The 26,883-nt window shown below is 42.1% G+C and overlaps 1 protein-coding gene across 13 annotated transcripts in view; it reads right to left on the bottom strand.

The window, feature by feature from the left end:
- huwe1 (HECT, UBA and WWE domain containing E3 ubiquitin protein ligase 1) overlaps positions 1 to 26,883 on the bottom strand; it is a 133,643-nt gene that overhangs the window by 44,240 nt on the left and 62,520 nt on the right. For 7 of the 13 annotated variants that reach the window (XM_062971198.1, XM_062971201.1, XM_062971196.1 and 4 more), the window contains 20 exons: positions 26,211 to 26,317; positions 25,141 to 25,318; positions 24,952 to 25,043; positions 24,535 to 24,746; positions 19,551 to 19,608; positions 18,701 to 18,913; positions 13,870 to 14,115; positions 13,619 to 13,752; positions 12,849 to 12,949; positions 11,871 to 12,065; positions 11,529 to 11,745; positions 11,250 to 11,372; positions 6,132 to 6,366; positions 5,388 to 5,618; positions 4,932 to 5,054; positions 4,509 to 4,607; positions 3,507 to 3,776; positions 1,639 to 1,791; positions 1,286 to 1,413; positions 34 to 115 (listed from right to left, as the gene is read on the bottom strand). In XM_062971198.1, coding sequence (XP_062827268.1) covers positions 34 to 115; positions 1,286 to 1,413; positions 1,639 to 1,791; positions 3,507 to 3,776; positions 4,509 to 4,607; positions 4,932 to 5,054; positions 5,388 to 5,618; positions 6,132 to 6,366; positions 11,250 to 11,372; positions 11,529 to 11,745; positions 11,871 to 12,065; positions 12,849 to 12,949; positions 13,619 to 13,752; positions 13,870 to 14,115; positions 18,701 to 18,913; positions 19,551 to 19,608; positions 24,535 to 24,746; positions 24,952 to 25,043; positions 25,141 to 25,318; positions 26,211 to 26,317 — 3,197 coding nt within the window. Of the gene's footprint in view, positions 1 to 33; positions 116 to 1,285; positions 1,414 to 1,638; positions 1,792 to 3,506; positions 3,777 to 4,508; positions 4,608 to 4,931; positions 5,055 to 5,387; positions 5,619 to 6,131; positions 6,367 to 11,249; positions 11,373 to 11,528; positions 11,746 to 11,870; positions 12,066 to 12,848; positions 12,950 to 13,618; positions 13,753 to 13,869; positions 14,116 to 18,700; positions 18,914 to 19,550; positions 19,609 to 19,759; positions 20,106 to 24,534; positions 24,747 to 24,951; positions 25,044 to 25,140; positions 25,319 to 26,210; positions 26,318 to 26,883 lie in introns of those variants that run through there. The other 6 variants (XM_062971202.1, XM_062971200.1, XM_062971206.1 and 3 more) reach the window with 4 other exon arrangements.

The raw sequence follows: 26,883 nt of genomic DNA, 5'->3' as shown, positions 1-26,883 counted from the left end.
CTCTGTAAGAGCTTACCCTACCAGAGCTCATACCTTGTTCATCTGGGCCCTCCTCTTGGAGGAGATAGCTGTCTTCTCATAGAAGTCAATCAGCAGAAGGACTGGCGTGATCCACCTGGGGGCAACAAGTTAGCTGGGTCAGGAAACATAGCATGCATTAAGAGAGCAGGACTAGTAAGAAGGGCCCCTTTCCTATTCCCATTATATATCTCTCATGGGGGTGAAACTACAGCCTAAGCAGGGCTTTCCATGAGAGCAAACAATGGCCTCCTCCCTGGTGTATTTCTGATGGCAGTGTAAATCCCTTTTATTCAGTCAGACTTTTAAAGTTATAATGAATGAGACAACAGTACTGTATGGTGGTCTAATCATTTTTAACAGTGCTTATTTTTTTAAAATGGGTTTTACTGAGTTGTTTTAATACCTCTATGTTTAATTCTACTCTTAATATTTATATTTTGTAGTTTTAAATGGTATTGTTTTTAAGGTTGTGAGCCTTTTCGGGTTTCCATCAAGAAAGAAAAGTAGCATAGAAATAACAACAACAACAACAACAACAACAATGCCATATATTTCAATTCAAGAGCGATGTATGTATGGAGTCAAATGCTTTTTATTGTTTTAATGGTGCGGTTGTTTTTATTGTACTATGTTTTTAAAGGCATTGCCTATGTTGTGAAGCTGCCTTGAGTCCCCTCTAGGGTTGAGAAAGGCGGGATAAAAAAACTGTAAATAAATAAATAAAAATGTAACCAAATAATGCCATATATTTCAAATAAAACATTTTTCTTCTGTGCCTTGGGAATAATAATAATTATAGTTATTATAATTATTATTATTCCCAAGGCATATAAATAATAATATTGCCATCTATTTCAATTCAAGAACAATGTAGCTAAAACATTTTACTCATGTGTCTTTTTCCACTTCTTCCTCTTCTTCTTCCCAAGGCACAGGAGTAAAAACTTTTGATTATATTGTTCTTGAATTCAAGTATGTTGGCAGACCAATGCTGTAAACTCAAAACCAGAAACAAAAACAATCTCACTGAAGGGCAATCATGGCATCTATTGAACTATTATGTGACTTTTACTAAATGCAATTACAAAATTAGAAGCACCTAGAATCATAAAGTTGGAAGAGACTTCATGGGCCATCCAGTCCAACACCCTGCCACGAAGCACTTGGTAGGGTCAAGAACTGAGCCTAGGTGCAGCAGGATTGTCAGAATGCAGAAACTAATGTAGGATTCCCAACTTGCAATCTGAACTGGTTTATTTCTTACTTTGGGGTTTGTACTTCTTTCTGTTCCTTGGCAGCCTGCAGGCACGGTTGTACCACTTCCAGCAACTTGATTAGAACATTGAGAATTCCACTTGACTCCACCACACGAGCACATGGCAACTTCAGCTCCTGCAAGCAAACAAAAGCAAACTGGCTGGCACCCACAGAATAGGAGGGAACTAGTCCAAAGACAAACTGGCCATCAAATTAAACACCTGAGCAAGGTCAAAGCACAGGCAGCTCATATGCAGCAAATGTATCAGGTTAAACTGAAAAGTGCATTTGTGATATAAAATGGCCCACCTATAACTGTATAGTCTGGAAAAAGAGAGCCTTCTTCTTTTTCAACCTTACCTCAAAGAGTAATGTTAAAAGCAGAATGCGTGTGGCCAGGTTGGAGGCCTGTGGCAGGGTAGCCATTTGGCTGATCCACTCTGAGACAGTCTTTGTGTCACTTGTAGTAAGGGGCAAGGCAGCTTTAATGAGAACATCTGCAGCTTCCCACACCTGCAAAAAAAGACATGTTCTCAATGGAGTGAGTAGATACAATCTGTGAAACTGTTTCTCTTAGTAACCTTTCAGAGAACCACTAGGATCACGGTGGCATCAGGAGATTCACTCACAAATGACTGAGAAGAGTAAACCCGCATCAACATCTGCTGATAAATGAGGCAAACCAAGTTGTGAGAGGAGACGGAACCACTTGGCAAAAGCAAGGATAAGCTCTACAAGGAGCCCAAACCTATCAGCATTTGTGAGTTGATTTGAAAAGGAGACTTCACCCATAAATGGATGCCCCTTCACACCAAACTGGGAATGCTAGATCTCTCAGGCATCTGATCTCAACAGGAAACTAGCTTGCTCAGAGGAACTAAGCACAACTAACCACCATGATCTCTCATCTGCAGGACACACCTGTTTCATGAATACAACCATCTGCCCCATTGTGCTGAACCCCAAATACTTCCAAGAATAAGAGTGCATGAGGTTGATAGCTACGTGCTGGTTCTCTCTGGATTCTTCTTTTCGCTTCTCTACTCTTTTTCTGATATAGATAGATATGAGACTATATATGCATTGTTAGATGTGCACACTTCCCTCAAATTCTTTGGATCTATTGAGCTCCAAACCATGAACACAAGGGTGAAATATGAGCGAACAATGAATTATTGATTTCCTTACACAGGGATAAAGTATTTGTTAAGCAGCCCTCAGGATTCCTGGCACAAAATCTACAAAGTGCTACAAGCACCAAACATTAGCCTTCCACGATATCAAAGCTCTGAGTCAATCCTTTACTCAAAATTTATAACTTTATTCACTAGTAAGGTTGTTCAACATCTCTTGATAAGCAAAAGAAGCCGGAACAACTATTTTCTTGCTCTACATTATCTAGCACAGTGGTTCTCAAAATGTGCTCTGTGAAGCATACTCTCTCCTCTCCCCCCTCCAAGCTTTCCCTCTTCCTTCCTGTTCCTCCCCCACCTCCTTTACCCCCAAAAGCCTTTTTCCTCCCTTCCCTTGCCCTAAAAGTCTTTCCCTGTCTCCCTTGCCCCCCAAAGCATTTTTTCCTCACCTTCCTTGCCGCCTAGATCCTTTCCCTCTTGCCTTACTTGCTTCCAAAACCCTATCTCCCCCCCCCCCCCCCCCCCCACTCAGGGGGTGCTTTGATTGTTCTTTTCCTACAGGAAAGGAGATTCCACCTGAACATCAGGAAGAACTTCCTCACTGTGAGAGCTGTTCGACAGTGGAACTCTCTCCCCCGGGCCATGGTGGAGGCTCCTTCTTTGGAGGCTTTTAAGCAGAGGCTGGATGGCCATCTGTCGGGGGTGCTTTGAATGCGATTTCCTGCTTCTTAGCAGGGGGTTGGACTGGATGGCCCATGAGGTCTCTTCCAACTCTACTATTCTATGATTCTATGTCAGAAGTGGCTTGGATGGCCCCTGGGGTCTTCCACTGACAAATATGCATTATATATAATAGAATAGAATATATAATAAAATATATAATCATTTCTTGGTGCTCCATAAGAAACCTCTGCTTCAAAAAGGGCTCCATGACTGAAAAAGTTTGAGAACCTTTGATCTAGCGTATCCAGTTTTGTTCTAATAGAACCACATAATAATACCATCTTCCCCAGGGCAAGAAAGGCAGAGGAAGTGTTTTATGCCTATGAATCCTCCCACTGCAATGAAATCAAGTCACTGACCAGCCAATCTTACCTGATTCACCACTTGCTTGAGGATCATATCTCTGTAGTCAGCCCCGTTGCGTTTGATTGCAGTCATGATGAGATCACAAACACGGTAGACTGTGTCTGGCAGCTCATCCAGCAGGTGGAAGCAGCCAGGAAGCATTGTATCTGTAAAGCTATGCAATTCTTCTTGCTCGAGAGGTTCTGCATCTTGGAATTTCTCAAGGCACTTTGCTTCTTCTTCCTCCTGTTTCTCCCTGGCCTTGCGTTCTTCTTCCTCCTTTCTGCAAGCTGCTTCCTAGGGATCAGAAAATGCTGGCTATACACAGAGCTTCTTTATTGGCAGAGACAAATCTGCAACCTCTTAAATCCAATGATCTTTTTGGGTCAGAAAAAGGGCAGAGCCAGGAGTGGGACTGAGGGCCACAAAATACAGGATTACAAGAAGTTCCTTTGGTTAAACAGTTTCATGTACTACTGGTCCAATTCCACGGGCAAATAACTCATTCTGAAATATAATGCTATATATGGTATCTCCCTCATAAGCCTACATGAGTCTAACTATCTTCAGGGGAGGGGGGTTCTTCTCTCTTGCCAGACTTGTCTGGTGAAGACCTGGGTGAGAGCCTTTTGATAGCAATTCCTAGGCTATTAGCCCTCTCCTGAGCAATCTTTAATTAATCCTTTGCTCTCTATTCTCTTTTGTTGTGGGTCAGGCCCTCTGCTTTTAAATGGTTAGCACAGAATGATATACAGTAGGTGGGCTCATTTTTGTATGTTGTACGTATTTAATGAGCTTTAAATGGTTTTTAATTAGATTGATTGATTCTTTGTGTCACATACTGTTCTTTTAATGTTAATTGCAAGCCACTTTGAGGCCCATGATGAATCAAATTACTCAACAAAATCAGGCCTATGAGACCACATGTTGCAGTTTTGTTCACCTCTGCACTAGGACTCTCTTCTACAAACCTCCCCAGTGGCCCTTCAATTCATTATATTACAGCATCACATAATGAAGCTGTGTTACCTCTGGGGATTCTGCTCTTTGGTCCATGGGTATATCTTGTCCCAGTGACATAGCAATGGCCCTCATCATCTGGTCTTCTTCAGACATGCTCAGATCCTGCTATGCAACACAGAAACAACTTTTGTCAGGTGACACTGTTAGTGACTGACCACGAGAAGAAAATAATCAGCCCCAAACCATTTGGTCTCACTGAATTTATAATCTCAGATTTCAAGTGGGAATAGGGATAATAACTCTGGGTATAGTTGTCCTGCAAGCTAAGTACATCACAAAGAAATTAATTAGCAGATGTGTGTGACATATTATTTCCTCCAAGAAGCCCATGGGGATAAGTAGAACAGAAATACAGTTTTTGGTCTTGAAGTCAGTTTAGGAAAATACTCCCAATAGTGTCATAAACTTAAAGCTGCTATATAGCCTTACCCGCACAACCCCACCCATAAGAGGTGGAGGATGAGTCAGCAAATACTCTGTGGCTTGTTCCATGGTACTGGTGTTCAGCAGAGCTTCCATGGCATGCTCCCTTGTAAAACCCATGTCCATCAGCTGAAAAGAGAAAGGCAGACAGTAGTTAAGAGCAAAAGTAAAATATGGAAGCTAAGGACCGAATCCTGAATAACCCATGCTTGCCACATCCCTGTATTGGGGGGGGGGGGGGGGGGGGGGAGAGACTTAGGGCCCTTCCACACACCCATATAACCCATAATATCAAGGCAGAAAATCCCACAATATCTGCTTTGAACCGAGTTATCTGAGTCCACACTGCCATATATTCCAGTTCAAAACAGAAAACGTGGGGTTTTATTTAGCTGTGTGGAAGGGGCCTTAGGTCCAGAACACTAGTTTTGTGTAGAAGTGGAAGAAAATGTTGGCTTTTACCTGCTGCAGCTGCTGCTGATTCACCTGAGGCTCTCTTCGGGCACCACCTTCCTCTTGCCCTCCCTCCTCCTCACTACGTGCGCCTTCTTTCTCTTTGCCAAGGCGTTCACGGATGACTGGCTCCCCCCGCAGAATGTGGCATAAGATGGCCAGCATGGACTCTGCCATGCGTCCACCATATACTTTCAGGGGCTTGCGGTTCCACAAGTTCTTGATGCATGTGAAGGCTGCCTGCAAACACAGAACACACAAGTTAATGACCAATATGGAGCAGCGTTATTTGGATTAACGAGGCTAGAAGTTGATAGGAGCTCATTGATTGGCGGGACACAAAATATCACTATGGGTATAAATAAATATGTAATGCTTATAGAATGCTTTGGATTCTAAAGGAAACTTTTCCAAGCTGATATTTTTTAGATATTTTGAATTCCCCTCCTTACCCCACCCCTATAACCTCTTTACTGGGCTAGTTAGCTATGTCTGGTAGTAGCTTCATCCAAACAACAATTTGGAGACAACTGCTGGAAAGCAGTTCACAAACTGAGTCATAAAGATGATCACGAATGCAAGTGGACACCTTCATTATCCACAACACAGCAGATATCTTATTACAGCAGATCAAAGAATTTGCTATCAAGAAACTTCAGTGCACTACCTTCCAATGTAATGACATCCACAAGCTAATATGATTATTTTTTTTCTCCTATAGTAACAAAAAATGAGAGAATCTTGCCTGCTTACCTTCTGTGTTACCACAAGGAAGCGCAGGGCACTGAACTGCAAGTAGTTCTGTCCACCAGGCAACTTGGCTGGCAAGGAATGGGGAGATTCCAGCACTGTGGTAGGATTCACCATTTTCTCCACCAACATAAGCCAGGCATCCAGAAACTCTCCTGTGCCATCAGGGAGGTCGGGGTGCTCCAGTCCCTCAGCAACGGGAACTTTTCCACCCATAGAGAGAGCCCAGTTGAAAGTCCTAGGTAAAATAAACGAGTTGCTTACCTGTAACTGTGTTTCTTGGACTGGTGATCTGTGAAATTTGCACATATGTGTTTGTCTGCATATGCGCAGCGCAGTTCGGAACCTTCTAATCTCAAAATGAAACACCCACCCACTCTCCCCATAAAGTATAAGTAGCAGTGTGTGGGGCTGAGCCTCAGTTCCCCCAGCTGCTAGACTAACAGCTAAAGAGAAGAGGAATAATAACAGTGGGGAGAATGGGCGGAGATGTGTAAATTTCACAGATCACTACTTGAAGAAACTCAAGTCACAGGTAAGCAACTCATTCTTCTTTGTGGTGTCTGTGAAATCGCACATATGGGTGATTGGCAAGCTACTAACCCTGGAAGGCAGGATAATACAAGCAAAGTGAAAAGCACAGCTCTGCCAAAGGCAGTTTCTTTTCTTGACAAGGCATCCGGCTTGTAATGGTTGGTGAACGTGAGAGGGGTGGACCACATAGCAGACATCATCTAGAGGGACTCCATGCAGAAAGTCTTGAGAAGTAGCCATTGCACTGACCGAGTGGGCCTCCACTTGCTGTGGAGGCTGTTGGCCGGTGAGCTCATAGGCTAGGCAAATAATCACCGTGATCCAAAAAGAAAACCATTGCGAGGTAACTGGGCAGACCAGAGTATCTTAGTGATTTCCTATATGAAGACATTCTGTGGACATAGAAGGCTGGAGCCGTCCTTACATCTAAGGAGTGAAGGGATGAAGAGGGGTTCTGAAAGAAAGCTGGCAAGGTTGTCCTGGCACATGTGGAAGTGGGAGAAAAGTAACATCAGTACAGAGAACCACCTTATCCTTGTGAAAGCGAAGATAGGGAGGGTCTGCTAATAATGCACAGAGTTCGCTGGTGCATCTTGCTGAGGTTATCGCGACCAGGAATGCTGTTTTCCATGAAAGTAAAGCAATATCCACAGAAGCTATAGGTTAAAATGGAGGCTTCGAGACTTGGGATGGAACCAGTTCCACTTCCACACTAGGGGCAAGGTGTGTGACTGGTGGATGTATATTTTGTAGTCCTTGGGGAAGAGCTGAATAAGGGGATCCAGAAAACAGCAAGATTTTCTGACTTTTGTCCGGTACCAGGAAATCGCTTGCAGGTAGCATTTGAGGGAGGAGAGAGTCCTCTAGCTGAAAGATGAACTAAGAAGTCTAAGACTGCTGGCATGGGAGTAGTGATGGGGTTGAGACCACACTAGATGAGAAAGGAATTAAAGCATGACCACTTATAGGTGTATGACTTCTTAGTCAATGCTTTTTGAGCAGCCTCAATGATTAATTTCACCACCATGGAGGGATCAGGCGGTGGTATTTTCCTAGCAGTGAAGTGAAGGTATGACAGGTCTGGGTGGCATACCAGGCCTGACTGTTGTGTCAGGAGGTCAAGGTTGACCAGAAAACGAAGGAAAATGTTCCTCGAAGCCTGAAGGAGTGGTGTGAGCCACACCTGATGAAGCTATCATGGAGTGACCAGGAAGCAGCCCGCTCGATCTGAAATTATCTTTGTCAATGTTTTGGTAAACAGTGGTATCAGAGGCCCAGGTGAAGAGGAAAGTGTCACTCAGCCAACCCGGGATGGTTACTCACTGGAGCCTGGCATAAAACGGGTCCCATTGCATGTTCAGAGGGGATGCAATTTGAACCATACTACTATGACCCCATCAGTCGAAGAGAAGGCAGGCACATCACGGTTGGAAGATTTTGGCCATCATGTTCTGTTCTCCCAGAAGGTGAAGGGCAAGAAGGTATATCCCCCAAGGGATGCACTAATGCCAAATGCGCATGGCCAGGTGATGGAGCTTGTGCAATTGCATTCCCCTATTTGTTTACATAGTATTTCACCATGGTGTTGTCTGTGAGGAGCTGCACCACATTTCACTGAAATGGGATTTCGAAGGCATGTAGAGTTTTCTCAACTGCCAGGAGCTCCAAGTAGTTGATGGTGGTGGTCCGTTGGTGACCACTGTCCCCGCATTGTGAGGCTGCCAAGGTGAGTGCCCCAACCTTTGAGAGAGGTGCCCGTCATGAGTCAGAAAGGCAGGCATGTTGGTCTGAAAGGCACCCCTGATCTGACACAGGATCGCGTTGTCCACCACTTGAGGGAATGGTAAACTTCAGGATGGGCTGTAGCTGAGTTCTTGGATCGTTGTGGCAGGGGCTGAATGAACTGAGGAGCCAAATGTAGAGCACGCATTCATAGGCATGTAAATGGGGTTACGGCAGTCATACCGTAGAAGCTATGTGGCTCAGGACAGACTGAATGTCCTTTGCTGATCCATATCCCCGGGTACACAGATGGATGATGGCAGACCGAAGGGTTCAAATGCGGTATACTTCTTCCATCATGGAGTCTAGCATGGCTCCAATGAAACTGATGTGTTGCTTCAGTTTTAGATGAGACTTCTTTTTGTTCATGACAAGACCCTATGTCTGAAGAAGATATAAGGTAGAATCAACATCAGTGAGGAGTTGATGTCTAGAGCTGGCCACAAGGAGCCAGTCACCGATGTAAGGATAGACAACTATGCCATGTTCGCACAGATAAGCTGCAATCACTGACATGCACTTGGTAAAAACACGAGGGACAGTAGACAGCCCAAAGGAAAGAATGTTAAAACAATAAAAATAATGCCTGATTGCAAAACTAAGAAACCTGCGATGTTGTTTCTGTGAAAATAGGCCAATAGTTGCAAACCAGGCCCCTTTCCTTAAAAGGGTGAGAGTGAGAGTGATCATCTGAAACTTGCAGGGCTCCTCTATTACAATGTGCGCTGAGGATAATCCTGAAGTGCTGAGTCAGACGTGGCGATGGAAGGCAATAGCTGTGGCCAAGAGTTTGCCTGAAGAATCAGTGGTGTGCTTAGCTATTTCCTTTTGCATACTCACCAGTAAACAAGCCTCCTGTTTAAATGCTTTTGCCATGCCTTGTTCCTCAGAAGGGAGGTGATCGAGGTATGGGCCCCCCATGTATGCTCCGAAATGCACCAGTCTTGCAAACACAGGTGAAAGCATAGACCTTCCTGCCCATGGTGTCTAGTTTTCTCCCTTCCTTGTCAGTGAGCACCGAGTGAGACATTTGAGACAATCGGGTATGACTTATATCCACCACTATTGAGTTTGGTTTGGGCTGCAAGCCACGCAGCAGTAGAGAGGTCCACCTTAGGAGAACTGAGAGTGGCGCATAGATGACCAACCCCTTGAATGCGAGCATGACCTCTGGTGGTATGGGGCATCGAGAAGAAGGTCCCCCTCCTGCTATCCAAGCTGATGGCAATAACGCTGGGTGGGGTTGTATAGCCGTGTGCCCCAAGACCGAGGTGAGCTGAGGCTCAATGGGGATCAATTACAGTGGCATGACAGAAGCTGCCAAAGCAGGAAATGGTGGGTTGCTGTTTGAGGCCTCACTGACTCTGATGGAGAGGGGCCATTTGATTTCCTGCCCCCAGCCGCTGTAGCCTTTTTGGCTTTCTTGCGGGCCTCTTTCGCCTTCCCCGATGGTGTTGGAAGGTGGAGCATCTCTGCTCTTTTAGCTGCGTGTGCTCAGGCTGGCACTCCTGCAGTCCCACGAGAGGCCTAGCAAGGTCTTCTTGCTGCCCTGACTCTGGAGCCCCGGAAGAGGAAGAATGGCTGGTGGATTTGGCCATCGAGCCCTTGGAGGCAGACGGCTCTAGGCAATTCTTCGGGAATGTGGCTGAGGTGCCAGAGCTCACTCATAAAGGAGTGCCTGCAAGCAGGTCTCCCTCTGTGGCTGCACCTGGGAGGTAAAGGCCTGACAGATAGCACAGGCCTGGGTAACGTAGCCTTCCCCCAGGCAAAGTAGGCACATGGCATTGCCATCCATGCTGGGGAGCACGACCTCGCAAGCAGTACATTCTTTAGGGGGGGGGGGGAGGGAAGGGAGGCCATAATGGCAGCTAGCCTGCCAATAATGTCTAGTCTGAGTCGTGGAGCAGAGAAGAGTGAAGTAAGTCCAAAAAACCAGTCGGAGTAAAGAGGAGGAAACAGACCAGTAAGTCTGTTAGGAATCCACATCAAAATTGTTAGAAAGATAGCAAAAACTAGCAAAGTAGAAAGTAGAGAGGTTCTTAGCTGCAATCAGCAGTGGAAAAAAAGGAACTGTGGCTCAGCCTTGCCCACTGCTTCTTATACTCTATGGGGAGAGTGGGCGGGGCTATGGCCAAAATGTTTCATTTTGAGCTCTAGAAGGTTCAGAACTGTACTGCGCATGCACAGCACCCATATGTGCGATTTTACAGACACCACAAAGAAGAAACATTGTTATACACATATGTACATGAAATAAACTAAGCTACAATTTCTAAATAATTTAGTTACTTGAAGAGAATCAATGCTTTTCCTACAGGACTGAAATAAGATTAGATCCCATGTATTCATCTCTTATCCGAACGGCCGCACAGGCACAGAAGATTCTCTACCAGTCTCCATCTACTTGCCCACAGAAAATCATGATAATAATATCTAAGAAACTAGAGCTATCCAATGAAGTTTTCTGAATCAGTGCACCAAATAACCCCAGGAACAGGCCAAGACATCAAGATTTTTTTTGTTGAGTTATGTTATTTATGGTAAGTTCAGGAACATATCCTCAGTATATATGAAGGTTCTACACACCCAAGACTTTACCCTTGAATGACAATCATACTCAACTACAAATGACAGCCTATAATGATGACTACAGAAGTCTTCATTTTTCACTCATCTTTTCAATACCAGAACTTTCCATTTAAATTTAGTAAATTTAAAGCACAACATGAAACAAATCCTCTTTCTAGAAGCTACAAGTTCTACCTTCAGTCTCTAAGTTTAAAGAGGAAGTAATAGGCAACTTACTCAAACAATGCATTGTGGCCGCCAGAGCACAAGAACTTCTGTAGCATAAGGTGGTAGGGGTATTTTCTCTCATCAAACAGCATTGGTGAGGTGAAGCCCACAGAACAGATGAAAAAAGTCAGCCTAAAAGAAAAATTGGTTTGGTTAGTCAAACCCACAATTGAGATGGTCCTGCAAAACCCACCAATGGAAGTCTCACACTTCATGAAAACATCACCACTTCCTCCTACCTGCAACCACTGTGAGTGAAGAGCCAAAATTACACTTAGCAGAACTCACCGGAAGCGTGGTGTGGGTGTGTAAGGTGGGGGCTGCCAGGAAAGTCCCTTTGTGAGGAGCTTGGTCAATGCTGATGCAGTTGAGCGTGCCGCTGGTGTGGGAGCAGTGGTGGTGCTGGCGGCATGGTGGCTCCGGCGTTGTCGCACTGGAGAGCCCACACATAGCTTTACCAGCAACCCAAACAGCTCAGCCAAGGCACGACCTAACCTAGAGGAGGCTGAGAGAAAAATACAAATGAGTGTGTAAATGCATTACCAGGCATCTTCCTATCTGATTCACCAGGATATCCTTCCTCCCCACAATCTTTCTTCTTAACAGCTCCCAATAATCTTTGGCTCTCACCTGACAGAAGAGGTTTGATTTGCTTGATCCTGGCGGCCATGGCTGGGGTGATCTTTGACTTTCCCTTGGGGTCAGAGGAACTAGGCTCATCAGTTTCCATTGGTGCCAATGTGTCACCATCTAGACCAATTCCTTCTAGAAGACCCTGAGCAGAGGACTCTATGGTCCCTGCTGCCACCACTTCTGGTTCACTATCTGCAGAAAAAAGATGTGTTATATTAGTAGCCCTGGATTCTGACACATCTAGATCGAGGACACATAAAAATGGTTCTCACAGTCTATTTCCCCACCTTTCTACTCAGAGGAGGGCAACTAAAATAATCAAAGGTCTAGAGACCATGCCCTATGAGGAGCATCTTAAAAACTGTGTATGTTTAGCCTGTAGAAGAGAAGGTTGAGAGGAGACATGATGGCCATATATAAATATGTGAAAGGATGTTATAAGGAAGAGGGAGCAGGTTTGTTTTCTGGTACTCTGGAAACTAGGACTTGGAGCAATGGGTTCAAATTACAAGAAAAGAGATTCCACCTGAACATTAGGAAGAACTCTCTGAAGTGTGGTGGAAGCTCCTTCCTTGGAAGCTTTAAAACAGAGGCTGGATGGCCATCTGTCAGAGCTGCTTTGATTCTGCTTTTCCTGCATGGCAGGGGGTTGGACTAGATGGACCATATGATCTCTTCCAACTCTATTATTCTATGATTCTAGAAAGTCCAATTTCATAAATTCACCAATTCAAGGGAAAAGATACCATATAGCAACACAACTGACGAAAACTGAACAAAATCCAAAATCCACAGAGCAGTGATATCTTTATCCTGCCAATTTCAAGAAGCTTGCATAATGTAATACAATGTAATGTATTATACACCAAGATGCTTGTTTATAAAGCTATTGTCCTTCCACCTCTATTGTACACCTGCAATATTTACATCACCGAGAAACATCTGAAAAGTGTAGAATCTACTTCTTAATCATACCTGCTTTTTTGGTTCCCTGGGGGGCATTGGGAGCTGGTTTCTCCTCCTTCGGCACCAATTTCTGCATATCAGCTTGGCCAAATTCACAACCTGAAGGCAAACTGCAAGTATGGAAAGGCATTGATGCAACACGCACTCATCATCATAGAGGGAAACATATTTAACGATCTCAAGCCTCATATAACATGGCACACAGGGAACAAGGATCCTAGGCAAGACCTTTAAGACCTATAAGCTTAAAGCTATAAGCTAAATGATACCTACGCCCCATTCCCATATGGTCTTTTGCACATGCCTTCTGTACCTTTTGCCAATTTAAGCCCCACCAGGTGGTTTGGACTGAAGTGAGCAAGAGAAGCCAAATTAGAATTGCGGGACATGATGCAGAGCTGCCAGAAAGACTCAGAAACAAGTCAGAGCTCAGCTGTGCTACTACTGAATTCTTCCAAAGTTGCTTCAAAGAAACTGAAATGGGAAGGGGCATTTCCCTCATTGCTCTTTAGGCTCCTTTACTTGTCTACGGGAGTTGAAAAAGGGCTTACACTTTGCCGCATCCTGATTAGTGCATATGATGCTGTGCTCAGTGAGTAAAGACCAGGAACAAAAAACTGCTGGACAGTAATATAAGCTCCTGGCCTTTCTCTGTTTTGACCATTTTTGTGATCTAAATGATTATTTGGAAATCAACCCAATTGCTATCCATCTCTACCCAACAAGAAACGTGATAAAAATATCTACCACAAGCCTCTAAGACCCAAGATGTCCTCTACCTGTTTGGTGTACATAGTGACAGCAGCACAGTGCTTTCCCAAACCAACGAACAATACAACTGGCTCAGCTTGCTCAGCACGCTCAGGCCCAACTGTGATCCCCACTGGTTTACAGAGATAGCTCTGATCTCACTCTAGAAAGGAAGAAAGAAAGAGGACACATTACTGAGAAGCCAAAGGTAGACTCTGCTGGCAGAGTGTAGCAACCAGAACAAGTGTGACAATAAAGAAGGCAGCAAAAGAGTTCTTACTTGTCCTACACGACAGGTATGCACAAACATCATGATGTAAGCGTGGGCAGCAGTCAGGGCATGAAGCAAAGGAGTGGCCTGAGCTGAGAGAGTAGCATCAGCCACATTGCCAGCACACGCCAACTCCCGTAGTAGAACTGAACCGCCAGGTGCCTCAATAGGCCGGTGTAGAGGCTCCAGGGAAGAAAGGATGGAATCCAACTGAAGCAGCCCTTCCTGTAAGACCTTTGGTTCATGGGAAAGTGTCTAGGACAGAGAAAACAATGCCGTCCATCAAATGAAGCACAGTTGGTGTAGATTTCTACCTCAAAAGCACCCACCTCATCAAATTCTTGTTCAGGACATTGATCTGACAATAGTGGCCTCTGGCTTATTGAAAAACTCAATAAGGCATCATTTTCCTCTGTCGCAGAGAATTATGGAAGATTTTCTCAGTGATGTGGTTAATACTGGAAGCCTTTCTATTGACTTCAAGCTCAGAACCGGCAGGTGGTATCAAGCATCATGTTTTTCCATTAACTAAGCAGATACCTTTGTATGTCTGGCTCCCCCTCTGGCCCAGGAGCATGCCAGAAGAAAAAATGAAACACATACACATGCATACATATGCATGAAGATATACACTCTCCTTCCTACACTATTAAAGTTATATTACTGATATCAAAAGGAACTGCGCTATCAAAACACTATTCAGGTATTGGTCAAGATCCTGCATAGTACATGAGGTCTGCATATGGAATTTCACTTCAGCTGGCCATTTCCTGAACTTACCACTGAGCTGCTGCAGCCCCGCAAGGTGAAAGGGGGGGAGGGGATGTAAGACATGAAAAGATTGCCATCACCCGATGAGATCCATAAAGGGTCTCTGGAAGTTTGTAGATTATGTAATAATTTTGTGTGTGACTACAGGAGATAGACAAATGTTTCTCCAATGCCCTCCACACTTTCTATAAGGCAGAGAATAGCTGTGGGAATATTGCAAAAATTCAGTGGTAAGCTAGGGGTGAGACTTTGGTCTCTACAAAGGGAGATGGAAACATCAATCCCTCCAATGACCAAAAAGCAACACACACAGGTATATAATGGATTGCAGAAACAGGATGCTAACTGTGGTCTATGTATAACCATCACAACAGAACTTACTTAAGTTTTCTAGCAGCTTGTTCCAGTTGACAGATGTTGAATTATTGCTGCTCAGAACACAGTTCTGAATTATAAAATTTATTTTGCGGTGGGTGGGTGCCCATATACACCTGCCACATCAGTATTATATGATACATGATGTTTTAGGTTCCTTCCAATCCATCTGATCATATGGAAGCACTGGCTGCACTTGCAGAGAAATAATGTCACGTAATGAAAATTTTTACTATGCATGCCAGCATTCAACAGGGCTTCCATAGAAGGGTCAATACCATAATCAAAATCCAACAGTGAACTATGAACTCAGTGAGGAAAATAATCTTTCTCAAGTTCACAATTCAAAGAAAGTTATGTAAAACCATAAAGTGTCATTAGCACCATCCCTCACGTTGAAAAGAAAAGCTGATACTCCTGAAAATAAATCTGTTCTGGGCACTCAGGAATACATGAACAAGTTGAAAAGCACCAAAACTTTTAACAAAGGATTTCCCTTCAAAAAATAATGGGGAAACATAGGTGACAGCGAAGAAATAATGTGAGATATACAGAATGAACTGGGCATAAAGGTGGACACACCCTTTAAAAAAACACTGGTAAGATCAATCAAACGCAACTCAAATGGTATACTTATCATGTGTACTATCTTTTTTTACAGACATCAGTCCAACATTAAGAAGTTGTGCAAGGCAATAGACAAGGAACATTGGAGGAATAAAAAAGCCATGGGAACATGAATACTAAAGGCTCTATGAGATGCTAACACAATTTACACAGCACTAAATGTTCAAAGAACTGACCAATTTGTTTCTAGCTGCAAACAGACCAAGTCCCCTCCTTCAGTTGCACACCTTGGCTACATAAATTCGGGCACATTACAAACGGTTGCTACTACTATTCTTCTCTCTACCCACATAAATCCCTCTCAAGCTGATGAATATGGCATGTGGGAGGTTTAGGACTCATTTAACATGTCACCAGTCAGGCCTTCTGACTGTTAAGTGAGAAATCAGGCCTCAACAGAAATGGAACCCAAGGCAGGTAGGCATTTCATTGGAAATATTTCTAATGCACACCTGTCTTGGCTTTGGATTCATTACTGTATACTGTCCTCTTTCCTGGGGTTCATAACTTTTGTATCTGAGCAATCCTCTGCACCATGTTTATAACTTATGCTCATGCTTCACATAAAAACTTCTCATATTTTGAATTGATATAAAATATTTTGAACAGTTTCAAAATATTTTTACATATGGACTAAGAAATATTCCCTGTGAAATCTTTAGCATTTTATACACAATTTTTTTTAAAACCAGATAGGGGAATAGGGTGGAATACTATGATTTGAGTACTACAAATATGTACATCTGTGTGCAAAGGCTGATGAACTCACAGGTTGCTATCCCTGCAAAACCTCACTGATTGGTGGCTTCTGTGCATTGCTGCTCTGAGTTCATAGGAAGAACTTGAAAGCCTCATGGTTTCAGATTACACTACCTGGGAGAGCTCTATGACAGAATGAATGTACAGTATTTCATTGAATCTAAGGTACCATCAAATGTAAAATATAGCCCATTTTTGAAGCTTCAATTTTAGTATAAAAAAATCAATTTCCATATTATTATTTTAGAATTTCTTCTCTGTGCATGATACCTCTGCAGCTTTGTAGTTAAATCTTTCCTGTGGGGTGAAGAGAAAGTGTGAAGAAATCTGGAAGTCACCTTGTCTGCATAGGTCTATTTCATTAGGTCTAGGGGCCCGCTGTAGAGGCAGCAGAAGCAGTGCCTATCTCAACCAGACAGTAAACAGCTGTCTGGCTGAGGAGGAGGACAAAATTGTGGGGTCTGGCAGAGCAATTTGAGCCTGGGGAGCATCCTCCTCCTGCCCTCTCAGAGGTAAGACAGTTTCTTAAAAACACACACACACAAAACCCAACACTGGTGAATATAAGGCACGCTCAAATCTAAGAGGCACTCAAATTTAAGCTTCTTAAAGGGGAAAAAATTCACTTTGGATTTTATGAAATATGGTATATTATACTGATCAACTTTAATGGAAAACAAAAATTCAGCTGAACACTATGTGCCAACTTTCTGTGGAAAGGTATTTGCTGTCTTACTGAAAGCATGATGCTTATCTTTTACAAAATCAACAATGCTTATCTGGTGGAAATCACCTTAATTTCTTATGTTACTTGAAATTGATAATATTTTTCGTACAATTGTTTAAATTGCAATGAATGGGTCTGTTAGTGTTTTGCTTCCTTAACTTTCTCTCTAGCGCAGACGATGCAATATTTACCCAGTTGCTAGGGGATATGTCTGAGAAATATTATGATTGGCAAAAGAACTGTGTATGTAAGCATTGAACAAAGGAGGGGGGAGCACACTGCTTTTTGTTTCATGTTTTCTTACAAAATATTAATAGCACCAGTTGCTTCTATCTAAGAAAAGCAGCAACATAATGGCCAGTGCTCCAATAGGGAGATTAAGGGGTTAGGATATATCTAGAAATAGTAATCTTTAATCTGAGAAACTTCACCACATTGATGTGTGCCAGAATCTCAAGAATGCCAGAAATGAACTCTTAATTAATTTGCTCTTTGTCCAGGTTGTCCATGCTTTAATACTCAACCATGAAAGGAATGGTTGGGCTGAATACTGGTGCAAATTAAGCCCTATGAGGCCCTTCATGGTATTAGCAAGACCTATATGATTATTAATGCACAAATACTGTATACACTCAAAACTGTAGAGCAACTATCACATGGAAGGATTTCCACAGGCCTCCACTCACAGCCTCCATTCAGTAGCCACAGTTGTTTGAACAAAGCTTGATCAACGTTTTTTCCAGTCTTCTTCAATTACAGCAGTTTGAGCAATGTAACATGCCCAAATAAAAAACCCTAAAATATTCTGTAGCCATATAGCCCCAGTTCCACAACCACAAAAATGGAATTTTGTAGTTGGCATTAACTCTGCAAATCACACAAAACTATGTGACTATGTTTTTACTGTAGCGTCCTAACTTCTTCTGTTTTCAAGTCACCTAGAACAGCCAAAAGCTGTTAACAACTCAAGATCTATTCCCTGGAAACTTTATCCATATAACTTCTGGCCTATTTCACAGAATTCAGAGACATGTTTTACAAGAACAGAAAAGTATAAGCTTTGGTTTTCAAAACCCCATAATATAAAAACCCTGAGATTAAGTAACTGAATTCTGCAACTATTAGAACATTATTCATTTTCTGTGATCCCAGAAATACTATTTTGTTCAGTCTTGCTGTGGTATAATAATCTTGACTGTATATCTGTTACAATTCACTCCTCCTTCTTTTTCAAATTTGAGCTTTTTAAAAATTGGACAGTTCTATGAATCCATCCAGCAACAGAGACTTGTTGCCCACCTCTTCTACAGCATTATATATGGGTAACCCCTGCATGTGAAAGTAAGGAGGAGAGGTACAAAAAGAGTCTCCACGCAAACTACACTCCCTGAATGAACAATGGCAATTAAATGGGCTTCTTAGCTATTTTAACTAACAGAACACTTTGTCAGCTGTATATTATGGTCAACAGAAATTTCTAGCTGATGCGTCTTGGAGGCTGAGAGTTTCAGTAGGTGGGAGTTAACAGCAGGATTTCCAGAGGTTTGTGTGTACTTCCAACTTAATGGCAGCAATAATTACCTTCTGGAAAGGGAAATGTTGTATTCTCCTCCTTACCAATATGGATTTGCAGACTCCAGCCACAGCCTGGCATGCTGCTGAGGTGGGGAAGTCTATAGGCAGATTGGGCAGGCCCAAGATGGTGACTAGAGGCAGCAAGCCCTTCTGGTTCACAAACTCCTGACAATGGTCATCTGTCGTATTGTTGCTGAGGATCGACTCCACAAATTTCATCTTGGAAAAGACAAAAAAAAGTAAGGGAATAAAATAATTTAACATTTTTTAGAGTACAAAAGGTTGGTTAATAAGTTACTCCAAGACCAAAAACCACAAAAATGCATGAAGTGTTCTGAACAAAGAAAAAAATTACGAACAGACTTATCCTGAAATCATTTTTCTGATCGCATTTGTTTTTGATCAAAGGAAGAACATTTCCCTGGAATCTCCCAAGACACAAAAGACAATTTATAAAGTCAATTGCTTCTCAATATTTTGGATTTGATTTAAGTACATTCCCAACACAAAGAATAGACAAAACTAGCACAGGGGTATCTATCTTTTAACATAACCATTAAAAAGATGAATTTTATACATTTTAAATTCCTGCATTTAATAATTTTAATAGTAATATCTATAAGATGGTCTTGCTTTTGCAGATGTGTTCAAAGCGAGTGCCAGTTACCAAATGGTTTCTGAAGAAGTACTGAGAAAATACTGGCTACAAGATCTAGTCAGCTCATTATACAAACAGGAGAGGGACAAAGAGGCTACCAGCCAACATGGCTTCAAGCATCAGAGGTTCTCCTCAGACATACTGGATCCTATACTGCCAAACTATGCCTCAAGCACCATCCATTGTGAGAGAACTTACCACATTAAGAATGTAGTCCATGAGTGGGATCGGAATCCGTTCTTCTGTCCCGACCACCCTGGAAAGTTTTAAAAACAGTTCATCAACATAAGAACTCCAAATATTCAATAAGGTCCTCTAGTTATTTACTTATGGATGGCAGAGAATGGTAGATTAAAACATAAGCCAGCCCCCAAATAATGTTCTAGTTAATGAAAATTGAGGCTCACCATGTACACGATTTTTAGCACATACAATCTCCAGCCCCTGCATCTTAAGAGCGCAAGGAAAAACAGGTTTCCCAAAGAAGCAAGATCAAAGAATGGAACTATCCTGCTTCATCCAACAACAACAGAAAAATTCGGAGGGCGGTTCCACGCCAAGACTGCGGCAAAACTGAGCCGAACACAGCCCGGAAAGCATCAGGGTGACAAAAGATACCAGCACCAGGGGGAAAACAGAAAAAAGACTCGAGAAGGGAAGCAATGCTGCCCATTTTGGCCGCTGGCCTCGAATTGGATTAAAGATGGGAATGTGGCAGGGACCATGAATGGTCGACCGCCAGGCGCCATGGAGTTCTGCAGCAAAATGGAGCTGGGGAAAAAGAGAGGAGGAGGGCTAGAAATTGGGCAGTGACATAAAGCGCATGCTCCGTGCAGGGTTTGGTCAGGAAAGGAAGACAGCAGTCTGACACAGACAAGGAGGGGCCAAGCAGAATGCAGAGTGGGTGGGAGGGGAGCAGAGGAGATTGGGCCCTCTCCAGTCCCATCAGGCACCTGCCACATGGCAGCAGGGAAGCCAAAAGGAAATCCGGCCTTGCAAGTTTGGCCAGAAGAAACATGGCCGCTTCCCTGGAGTTAGGAGGAAATTTAACTGTTTCCAACCCTCAATCACATAGGTTTGACTTCTACTCTCGACCAACACAATACAAAAACATCAAAAGCTTAATTTAAAACAGCCTTCTGTGTAAAGAGAAATCCTCAGTCTAAAAAACAGCTCAGCCCATTGTTTCTAAAGCTAGCACACTGCCTGTAAACCTGAACTGTCAGGGCAAACCTTTCAGACCAATGCTAAGCATTCCACCCTGCCCTCCCCCTTTCATGCCATCTCATGGCCAGCTGGCTCTCAATGTAGGATGACAGCGTCCCCAATGCCATTTCCCTCTTGGCGGCACCACACAATGCTGCATACGCAAACACACACAGTACTGTACAGCTAGGACTTGATGGGGTTAAGAAACCCCATAGACAGGAAACTTCAGAGTTCAGAAGTTTACAAAGAAACAGCTGGCAGACACTCAGAAGCTGGAGAAAAGCTTGCCAAGGAAACTTTGAGCCAAAAGAGCCTCTGAGCAAGGCCTTCCACACAGCTATGGTGCCAGGGAGCAGGGAACAAGTGGCTCTGCCAAAAATTGCTTAAAGTGACCCTTCATCCCACATGTAATCCTTTCCTTTTGCAGTCTAGTAAGAGGTTTCTTGTCCTGAGAAATAAAGCATTCATTTGGTCCTAGGAAATTTCAAGTACCTCACAAAAACTCAGGAGACAACATACATGCTCTGCACACAAGCAACTTTGCTAAGCTACTACAGAGCTCACAAAAACTCAGCTACAGGCCTCTCTGGAGAGAACACGTTCTAATATTGAACACATTGTATAGAACACTAATCTCTTTTTGTTGTTGTTTAAAAAAGGACTTTCAGCAGAACCTGGATGAAGAATGCATGGATCAAAAAAGGATATAAACAAGATCCTAATGTTTTTACTCCAATGTATGCCCTACTGAATTCTAACAGTTCCTACTTCCATCTAACACTGAATGATCGCAGGAGCAAACTATTTTTCAGCCAGAAAGTAAAATGGGATGTCAAAGTCTGGTTTTTAATTTTTGGTTGGAAAAAAAATCACCTGGGCTTAAAAAAGCTCTGAATAGTATGGACTTCTCCCTATGTCCCTTAGTAGACATGAGGGGAAAATCTAATGCAAACATTTTTTTAAAAAATGGAGTAAGTCTCTGAGAACCTAAAAAACAGTCTGGCAGGGCATATGCATTTCATGTGTTGCATTTTTACCACCCCAAGTGGGGCCGTTTTAGGTTATGATTAATGCTGATCTGAGTTTCAGCATTCTCCTCCAGTTCATGAAATTGGTCTGCTCAAAAATCTGATCTACTATTAAGCAGTAAGAAAACAAATTTAACCCCCCAAAAATAAGCATCAAAGTGATGGTTGATGGTTGACCAGCCTCATTATGATTCTATTCTGAATGTTATTAGGTTCCTTTCATCGGGGTATTTTAATCTAATGATTTTATCTTATATTGCTGCTATAGTCGTCTCCCCACCTTTGAAGTTGGCTGACTGAATGGCATTGGTGGTTGTTTGATATTATTACTGTTGTATAAATCTTTGTTTTAACTTCTGTTTTATCATCTTCTTGTGTTTTAAACTGTGTATATTGTTAATGTATTTGCGCTGTTACTTTTGTAACATTGTGAGCCGCCCCAAGTCCCCACGAGGAGATGGTGGCGGGGTATAAATAAAGTATTATTATTATTATTATCATTATTATTATTATCATTATTATTATTATTATTGATACATTAAAAATTCAGTTTATCCTGCAAAAGACACTAAAAATGAACCCAAATGATATTCCAAGCTTTCTAGAAGATATTCAGAATTGTATAGCTTCCAAGAAGACAGATTCTGCCCTTTGATGATTCAACATATTAAAAGGCCCGGAAGCTCTTGGTTAGCAAGTAAGATCCACTAGTTTGCCATCCTGTTGACAGACACCGGTTCAAAATTTGGAATGCTACGTTTTTAAAGTAATTTTTTACTGATACACATTATGTATAATGATGATCCTTATACACAAAGTTGATTCATATATGAGCACATATGGTAAACAAACAAGAAAGTTGAGGACTCAATTTCAGCTATTTCACACAACTTCTTGGGTCATAGCTCTCCTGTGGAATCCTGAGGTTTGTAGTTTGGTGATTTACACTCTGTTACAGGTTTCCAATCCACTCTCCTGTATTACAGTGTGAGAATTCAACAGAGAATTTTGTGTACTTCAAGCTATAAATCCTGTAATTCCAGTTGGTAGATTCCAAAAAGTTAAAGTGGAATCAAAGTGCTATGAATGTAGACACATCTCTAGTCTTAACATATGAAATAATATTTTAATGCAAACATACTGGAATGGGGTGATAAACTAAGTAAGGTCTTCTTGAGTATTTACTAAATAAAACAGAAAATACATGACATTAACCATGTACAACAAATAAAATATAGAAAGAATAATATACATTAACATAAAAAATAGGCCTGTATATATTTACTTCCAGAAAAAAGGGTTTGCACTGACCTTTTAAATAGTAAACTTCAAACTAGTGACTGGCATATAAATTATACTGAAGGCAGTTTTAACAGTTCTGCTAATTAGCTAACAAGAAAGAATGATCAAGATATGCCCTTACTTCTTACTGTTAATACATATACACAGGTCTTAGAGCAGTTTGTATTTATTTTATTTCTTTACAAAGACACACACCTCACTCCAAAAACTGGCCTATTCAATTATCCTTTAGTGGACAACAATATGTTATTCCTCTACGTAAAGAGATATGATCAGATAAATCTTTAAAAAGTTATCAAATGGCTATAATCACATTTTCCCATACATTTAAATATTCCAATAGAAAAGTCATTAAAATTATCTATGAAACAAAGCCTTATATTTCCCATATTCTGTCCACTACTTTCTTCCCTAAGTAACCCAATGGAGTCAGAGTTTATTCTATAACACATAGAGGTTTTATTCATGGATTTTTAATAACGGCTTGCCTTACTAAATTAGACCTAAAGGCTACTTTAAGTGTAGTTTTTTTTCTTTTTGAAGAGATTACTTTCCTGAAAGAGAAAGATCTGAACTGCACACATGCGCACACGCACACACATTGTATTTAGCTTATCTTCCTTATAATAATTTGTTTATATAGCACCATCCTTATGCGTGGTGCTTTCCACGAACTGCTTACAAAGTCTTAAAAAGACACATTACCAAGGAAAAGGAAGTGGGAGAATGTATTAAGCCCAGTAGTTGTTGGCTGCTGGGATGTAAGGATGGGTGTTACATCAGTTGCTGGACCTAGGCATGATGGAGCTATGCTTGCCTATCTCTCATCCTCTGGGTTCTTCAGAAGGCTAAATGCCAGTGCTAGTGAAATCTGAATTTGGAACAGGAAACACTTAACTCATCCCACCACCATGCTACATCACCATCTGCTTTAAGACTGCTGAGTTTGAAAATCAGTCACCAGAAAACATGATGGATTGTTCTTGGAGGAACAACAAAACCCAATGCCACTCTGGATGATAATCAACATACTTTTCAACATAGGAATAGCTGCCAGATATTTTGTCAAGGGCCCATCCACCTGCTTTCTGAATGTTAGCGTTCATCAGATTTTAAACTTGATAGAGGGAGGTGAAAAGTAATAGCTATGTCATATCAATTTTGTCACTTAACATACCCTATTTCCTCAAAAATAAGACATCCCCTGAAAATAAGACCTAGCAGAGGTTTTGCTGAATTGCTAAATATAAGGCCTCCCCTGAAAGTAAGACCTAGTAAAGTTTTTATTTGGAAGCATGCCTGCTGAACAGAACACCAGAGCATGCAGAATTGGTAAATGTATGCACCATAGATTGTTGTACATGGAAATAATGGTAAGTAACAAGAAATTCTTGACAGGGTTCATAATTTGTCTGCTTATACTGGTTTGTGATGACAACTATTGTACAGTATATAATGAATGTTCATTTTTTGTTCAACAAAAATGTGAATTCTTCATGGAAAAATAAGACATCTCCTGAAAATAAGACGTAGTGCATCTTTGGGAGAAGAAAATAATATAAGAGATTGTCTTATTTTCAGGGAAACACGGTATACATGCACAGGAACAGTCTGTACAGTTATTTTTGACCTCTGTTACTTACTGCTGACTGGATTCCACTTCGCTCTGCTGTGTGGCATTGAAGCTCTGCATAGCTTGCACTTCCTCCTCCTCTTCATCCTCACTGGAAGCCTCCTCAGCTGCATGAGTGGAGCGAGGTGGAGGGGCAGTGGCCGTTCCATCAGCCTTCTGAATTGAGGGCTTCTGGCAGATGTACTTGGGGTCTCGGCCTAGGTTGCAGATCTCTTCTAGTAACTGCAGAAAATTGCAGAGGCATGTTGGCACAGAACACACTCATCTTAAAAACTTAACTTAGAAATCAGGCAGGCCTCTGGGATGAAGGAGAGAGAGGAAATAGAAAAGAACAGAACAGTATAGTGTGCAGTGTAGGAGGCTGCCATGACTGAGAAGCATTGAACACAGCTGTGCAGTGAGAAAAACATCTTCTTTTGCTCCCTACCTTAATAATAGCTGTGGTAGCATCTGTCTTGAGTGTAGGCTGATGCCTCATGAGCTCATCTACAGCACTTCCAAGATTGGAGGCAGTGTCTCCTAAAATGAATACAGGGGTGAAATTAGATATAAGCTTCAAATCTTCCCACACAAGTCCCTAGCACACTGATGTGCCCTCTTGCCCAAAGATACATACCTAGTGGATCTGAACTACGACGCCTCCTCATTGCAGGGAGGTAATCTGGTGAGAGAAGTACTTTAAAGAGACGTTCAAATGGCTGACACTGGACAAAAGATTGTAAGCCTCGAGCATTCAGACATAGTGCGCTAAACACATTGGGGAGAGAACCCAAAACTTCCCGTGTGGCAGGGACCTGTCAAGAGAGATACACAGATTTTATTAAGCTATTTTTACATGAGTGTATTTGTTATATATATTTTACTTAGACATTTAAAGGAATCTGTTGTGCCATGTTTATGGTGGACTCTGCAGAAGATGCTTCAGCTGTACTTCACAAAAAGGAAAATCAACTTGTTTAAAAAGCCTTACAAATGGTGCTTTGTTATAAGTAAATGTTTGATTTTTATACCTATTTTATATATCTGTATATCTGGGATCACATAGAAATGTTTTGGGTCAAAAGGGGATCTGAGTAGAAACGCTTAAGAAGCTCTGCTCTAGAACAGTAGTGTCCGACCTTTGGCACTCCTGATGTTTGGGACTCCAGCCTGCATACGCCTTGGCCAGCTTGTCCAATGCTCAGTATTCTGGGAGCTGAATTCAAAACACTCGTTCTAGAACCTTGCCCCAAAAAAGAGATATTTGGAAGCTGACTGTTAAGTTCTCCAGTATGAAGGATTTTTTCAATAGTGGCCTTTTGGATAAAATGGAAAGTTGCCTTACTATAGAAAGATCTAAATTACTTTCCTAATCTACTCAGTCTACTTCAAGCTGCTTTTAGATTCAAAAAGAGTATGGGTCTGGTATGCATGTGGCGCTTCCCAGCTTTTCACATCCTCAGGTCACAGAGTCACATGAACACTTGTATAGTTAATGTACTGTAAAGATGCAGCCAAGCACACAGCACACTCAAACAACAAGTCCTCTTATCAAGTGTACTCATTTGTAAAATAAAGCAATTTGCAAAAGAAAATTGACAACTACAGCAATAAGAACTACAGAATAAATTATTTCAACCCTGCTTCCCTTATATGAAGAAAGAAGCTGTGTGTAATAGGAAAACATACATTCAAAAGGGAACTTACATCTTTAATAAGAAGAGCATGCAACATGACATCTGTTAGGCCATTATCCTGTAAGGATGATAGCAGCGAAGGCTCTTGGAATACGAAGACTGTTACCACTTCAGTGGCTGTAAGGAAAGAGCACAGAATGAGGTTTTTCTCTGGCAGACAGATTTTCTGCCTTGAGCTGGAACTGGATGTAGATTCAGGCTGCTCCAAGAGTATGGTGCTGAATTCTGAGATATGTCATTGCTACAAGATCAGCTTTATTGGTGGCAAATCATACAGCACATGGTACACAGCAGAGAAGCATCTCAACCGTTTTGCTGATAAGAGTACAACATTTTCGCACAGGCAATGGTAGAACAGGGTCCAAAAACAATTGATCTGACACAGACTATTCCCAGCTAACAATTCAACTTCCCATAGGTGGGTATATGAGGCCTAAGGCTGGAGTGCACACCCGCTACAGCAGGCATGGGCAAACTAAGGCCCAGAGGCCTGAGGTAGGCACTCCCGGGGTGCTTATCTCAGGCGTTTCTCATTTTCCCTGTCCTCTTGGCATAAGGATATTATGCCAAAAAGATGGGGGAAGAAGGCACATAGCAGCTGAGAGCTCTCTGGAGTGCTCTCAGCCACCATGTGTCTCACCCTCCTCCTGGCATAAGGACAGTGCAAGTGACCTCATCCTTAT

This window comes from Anolis carolinensis, chromosome 2 (assembly GCF_035594765.1).
Source record: "Anolis carolinensis isolate JA03-04 chromosome 2, rAnoCar3.1.pri, whole genome shotgun sequence".
Taxonomy (NCBI): Eukaryota; Metazoa; Chordata; class Lepidosauria; order Squamata; family Dactyloidae; genus Anolis; species Anolis carolinensis.
Note: the sequence above shows the minus strand (reverse complement) of the source record. Positions and strands in the feature narration are given on the sequence as shown.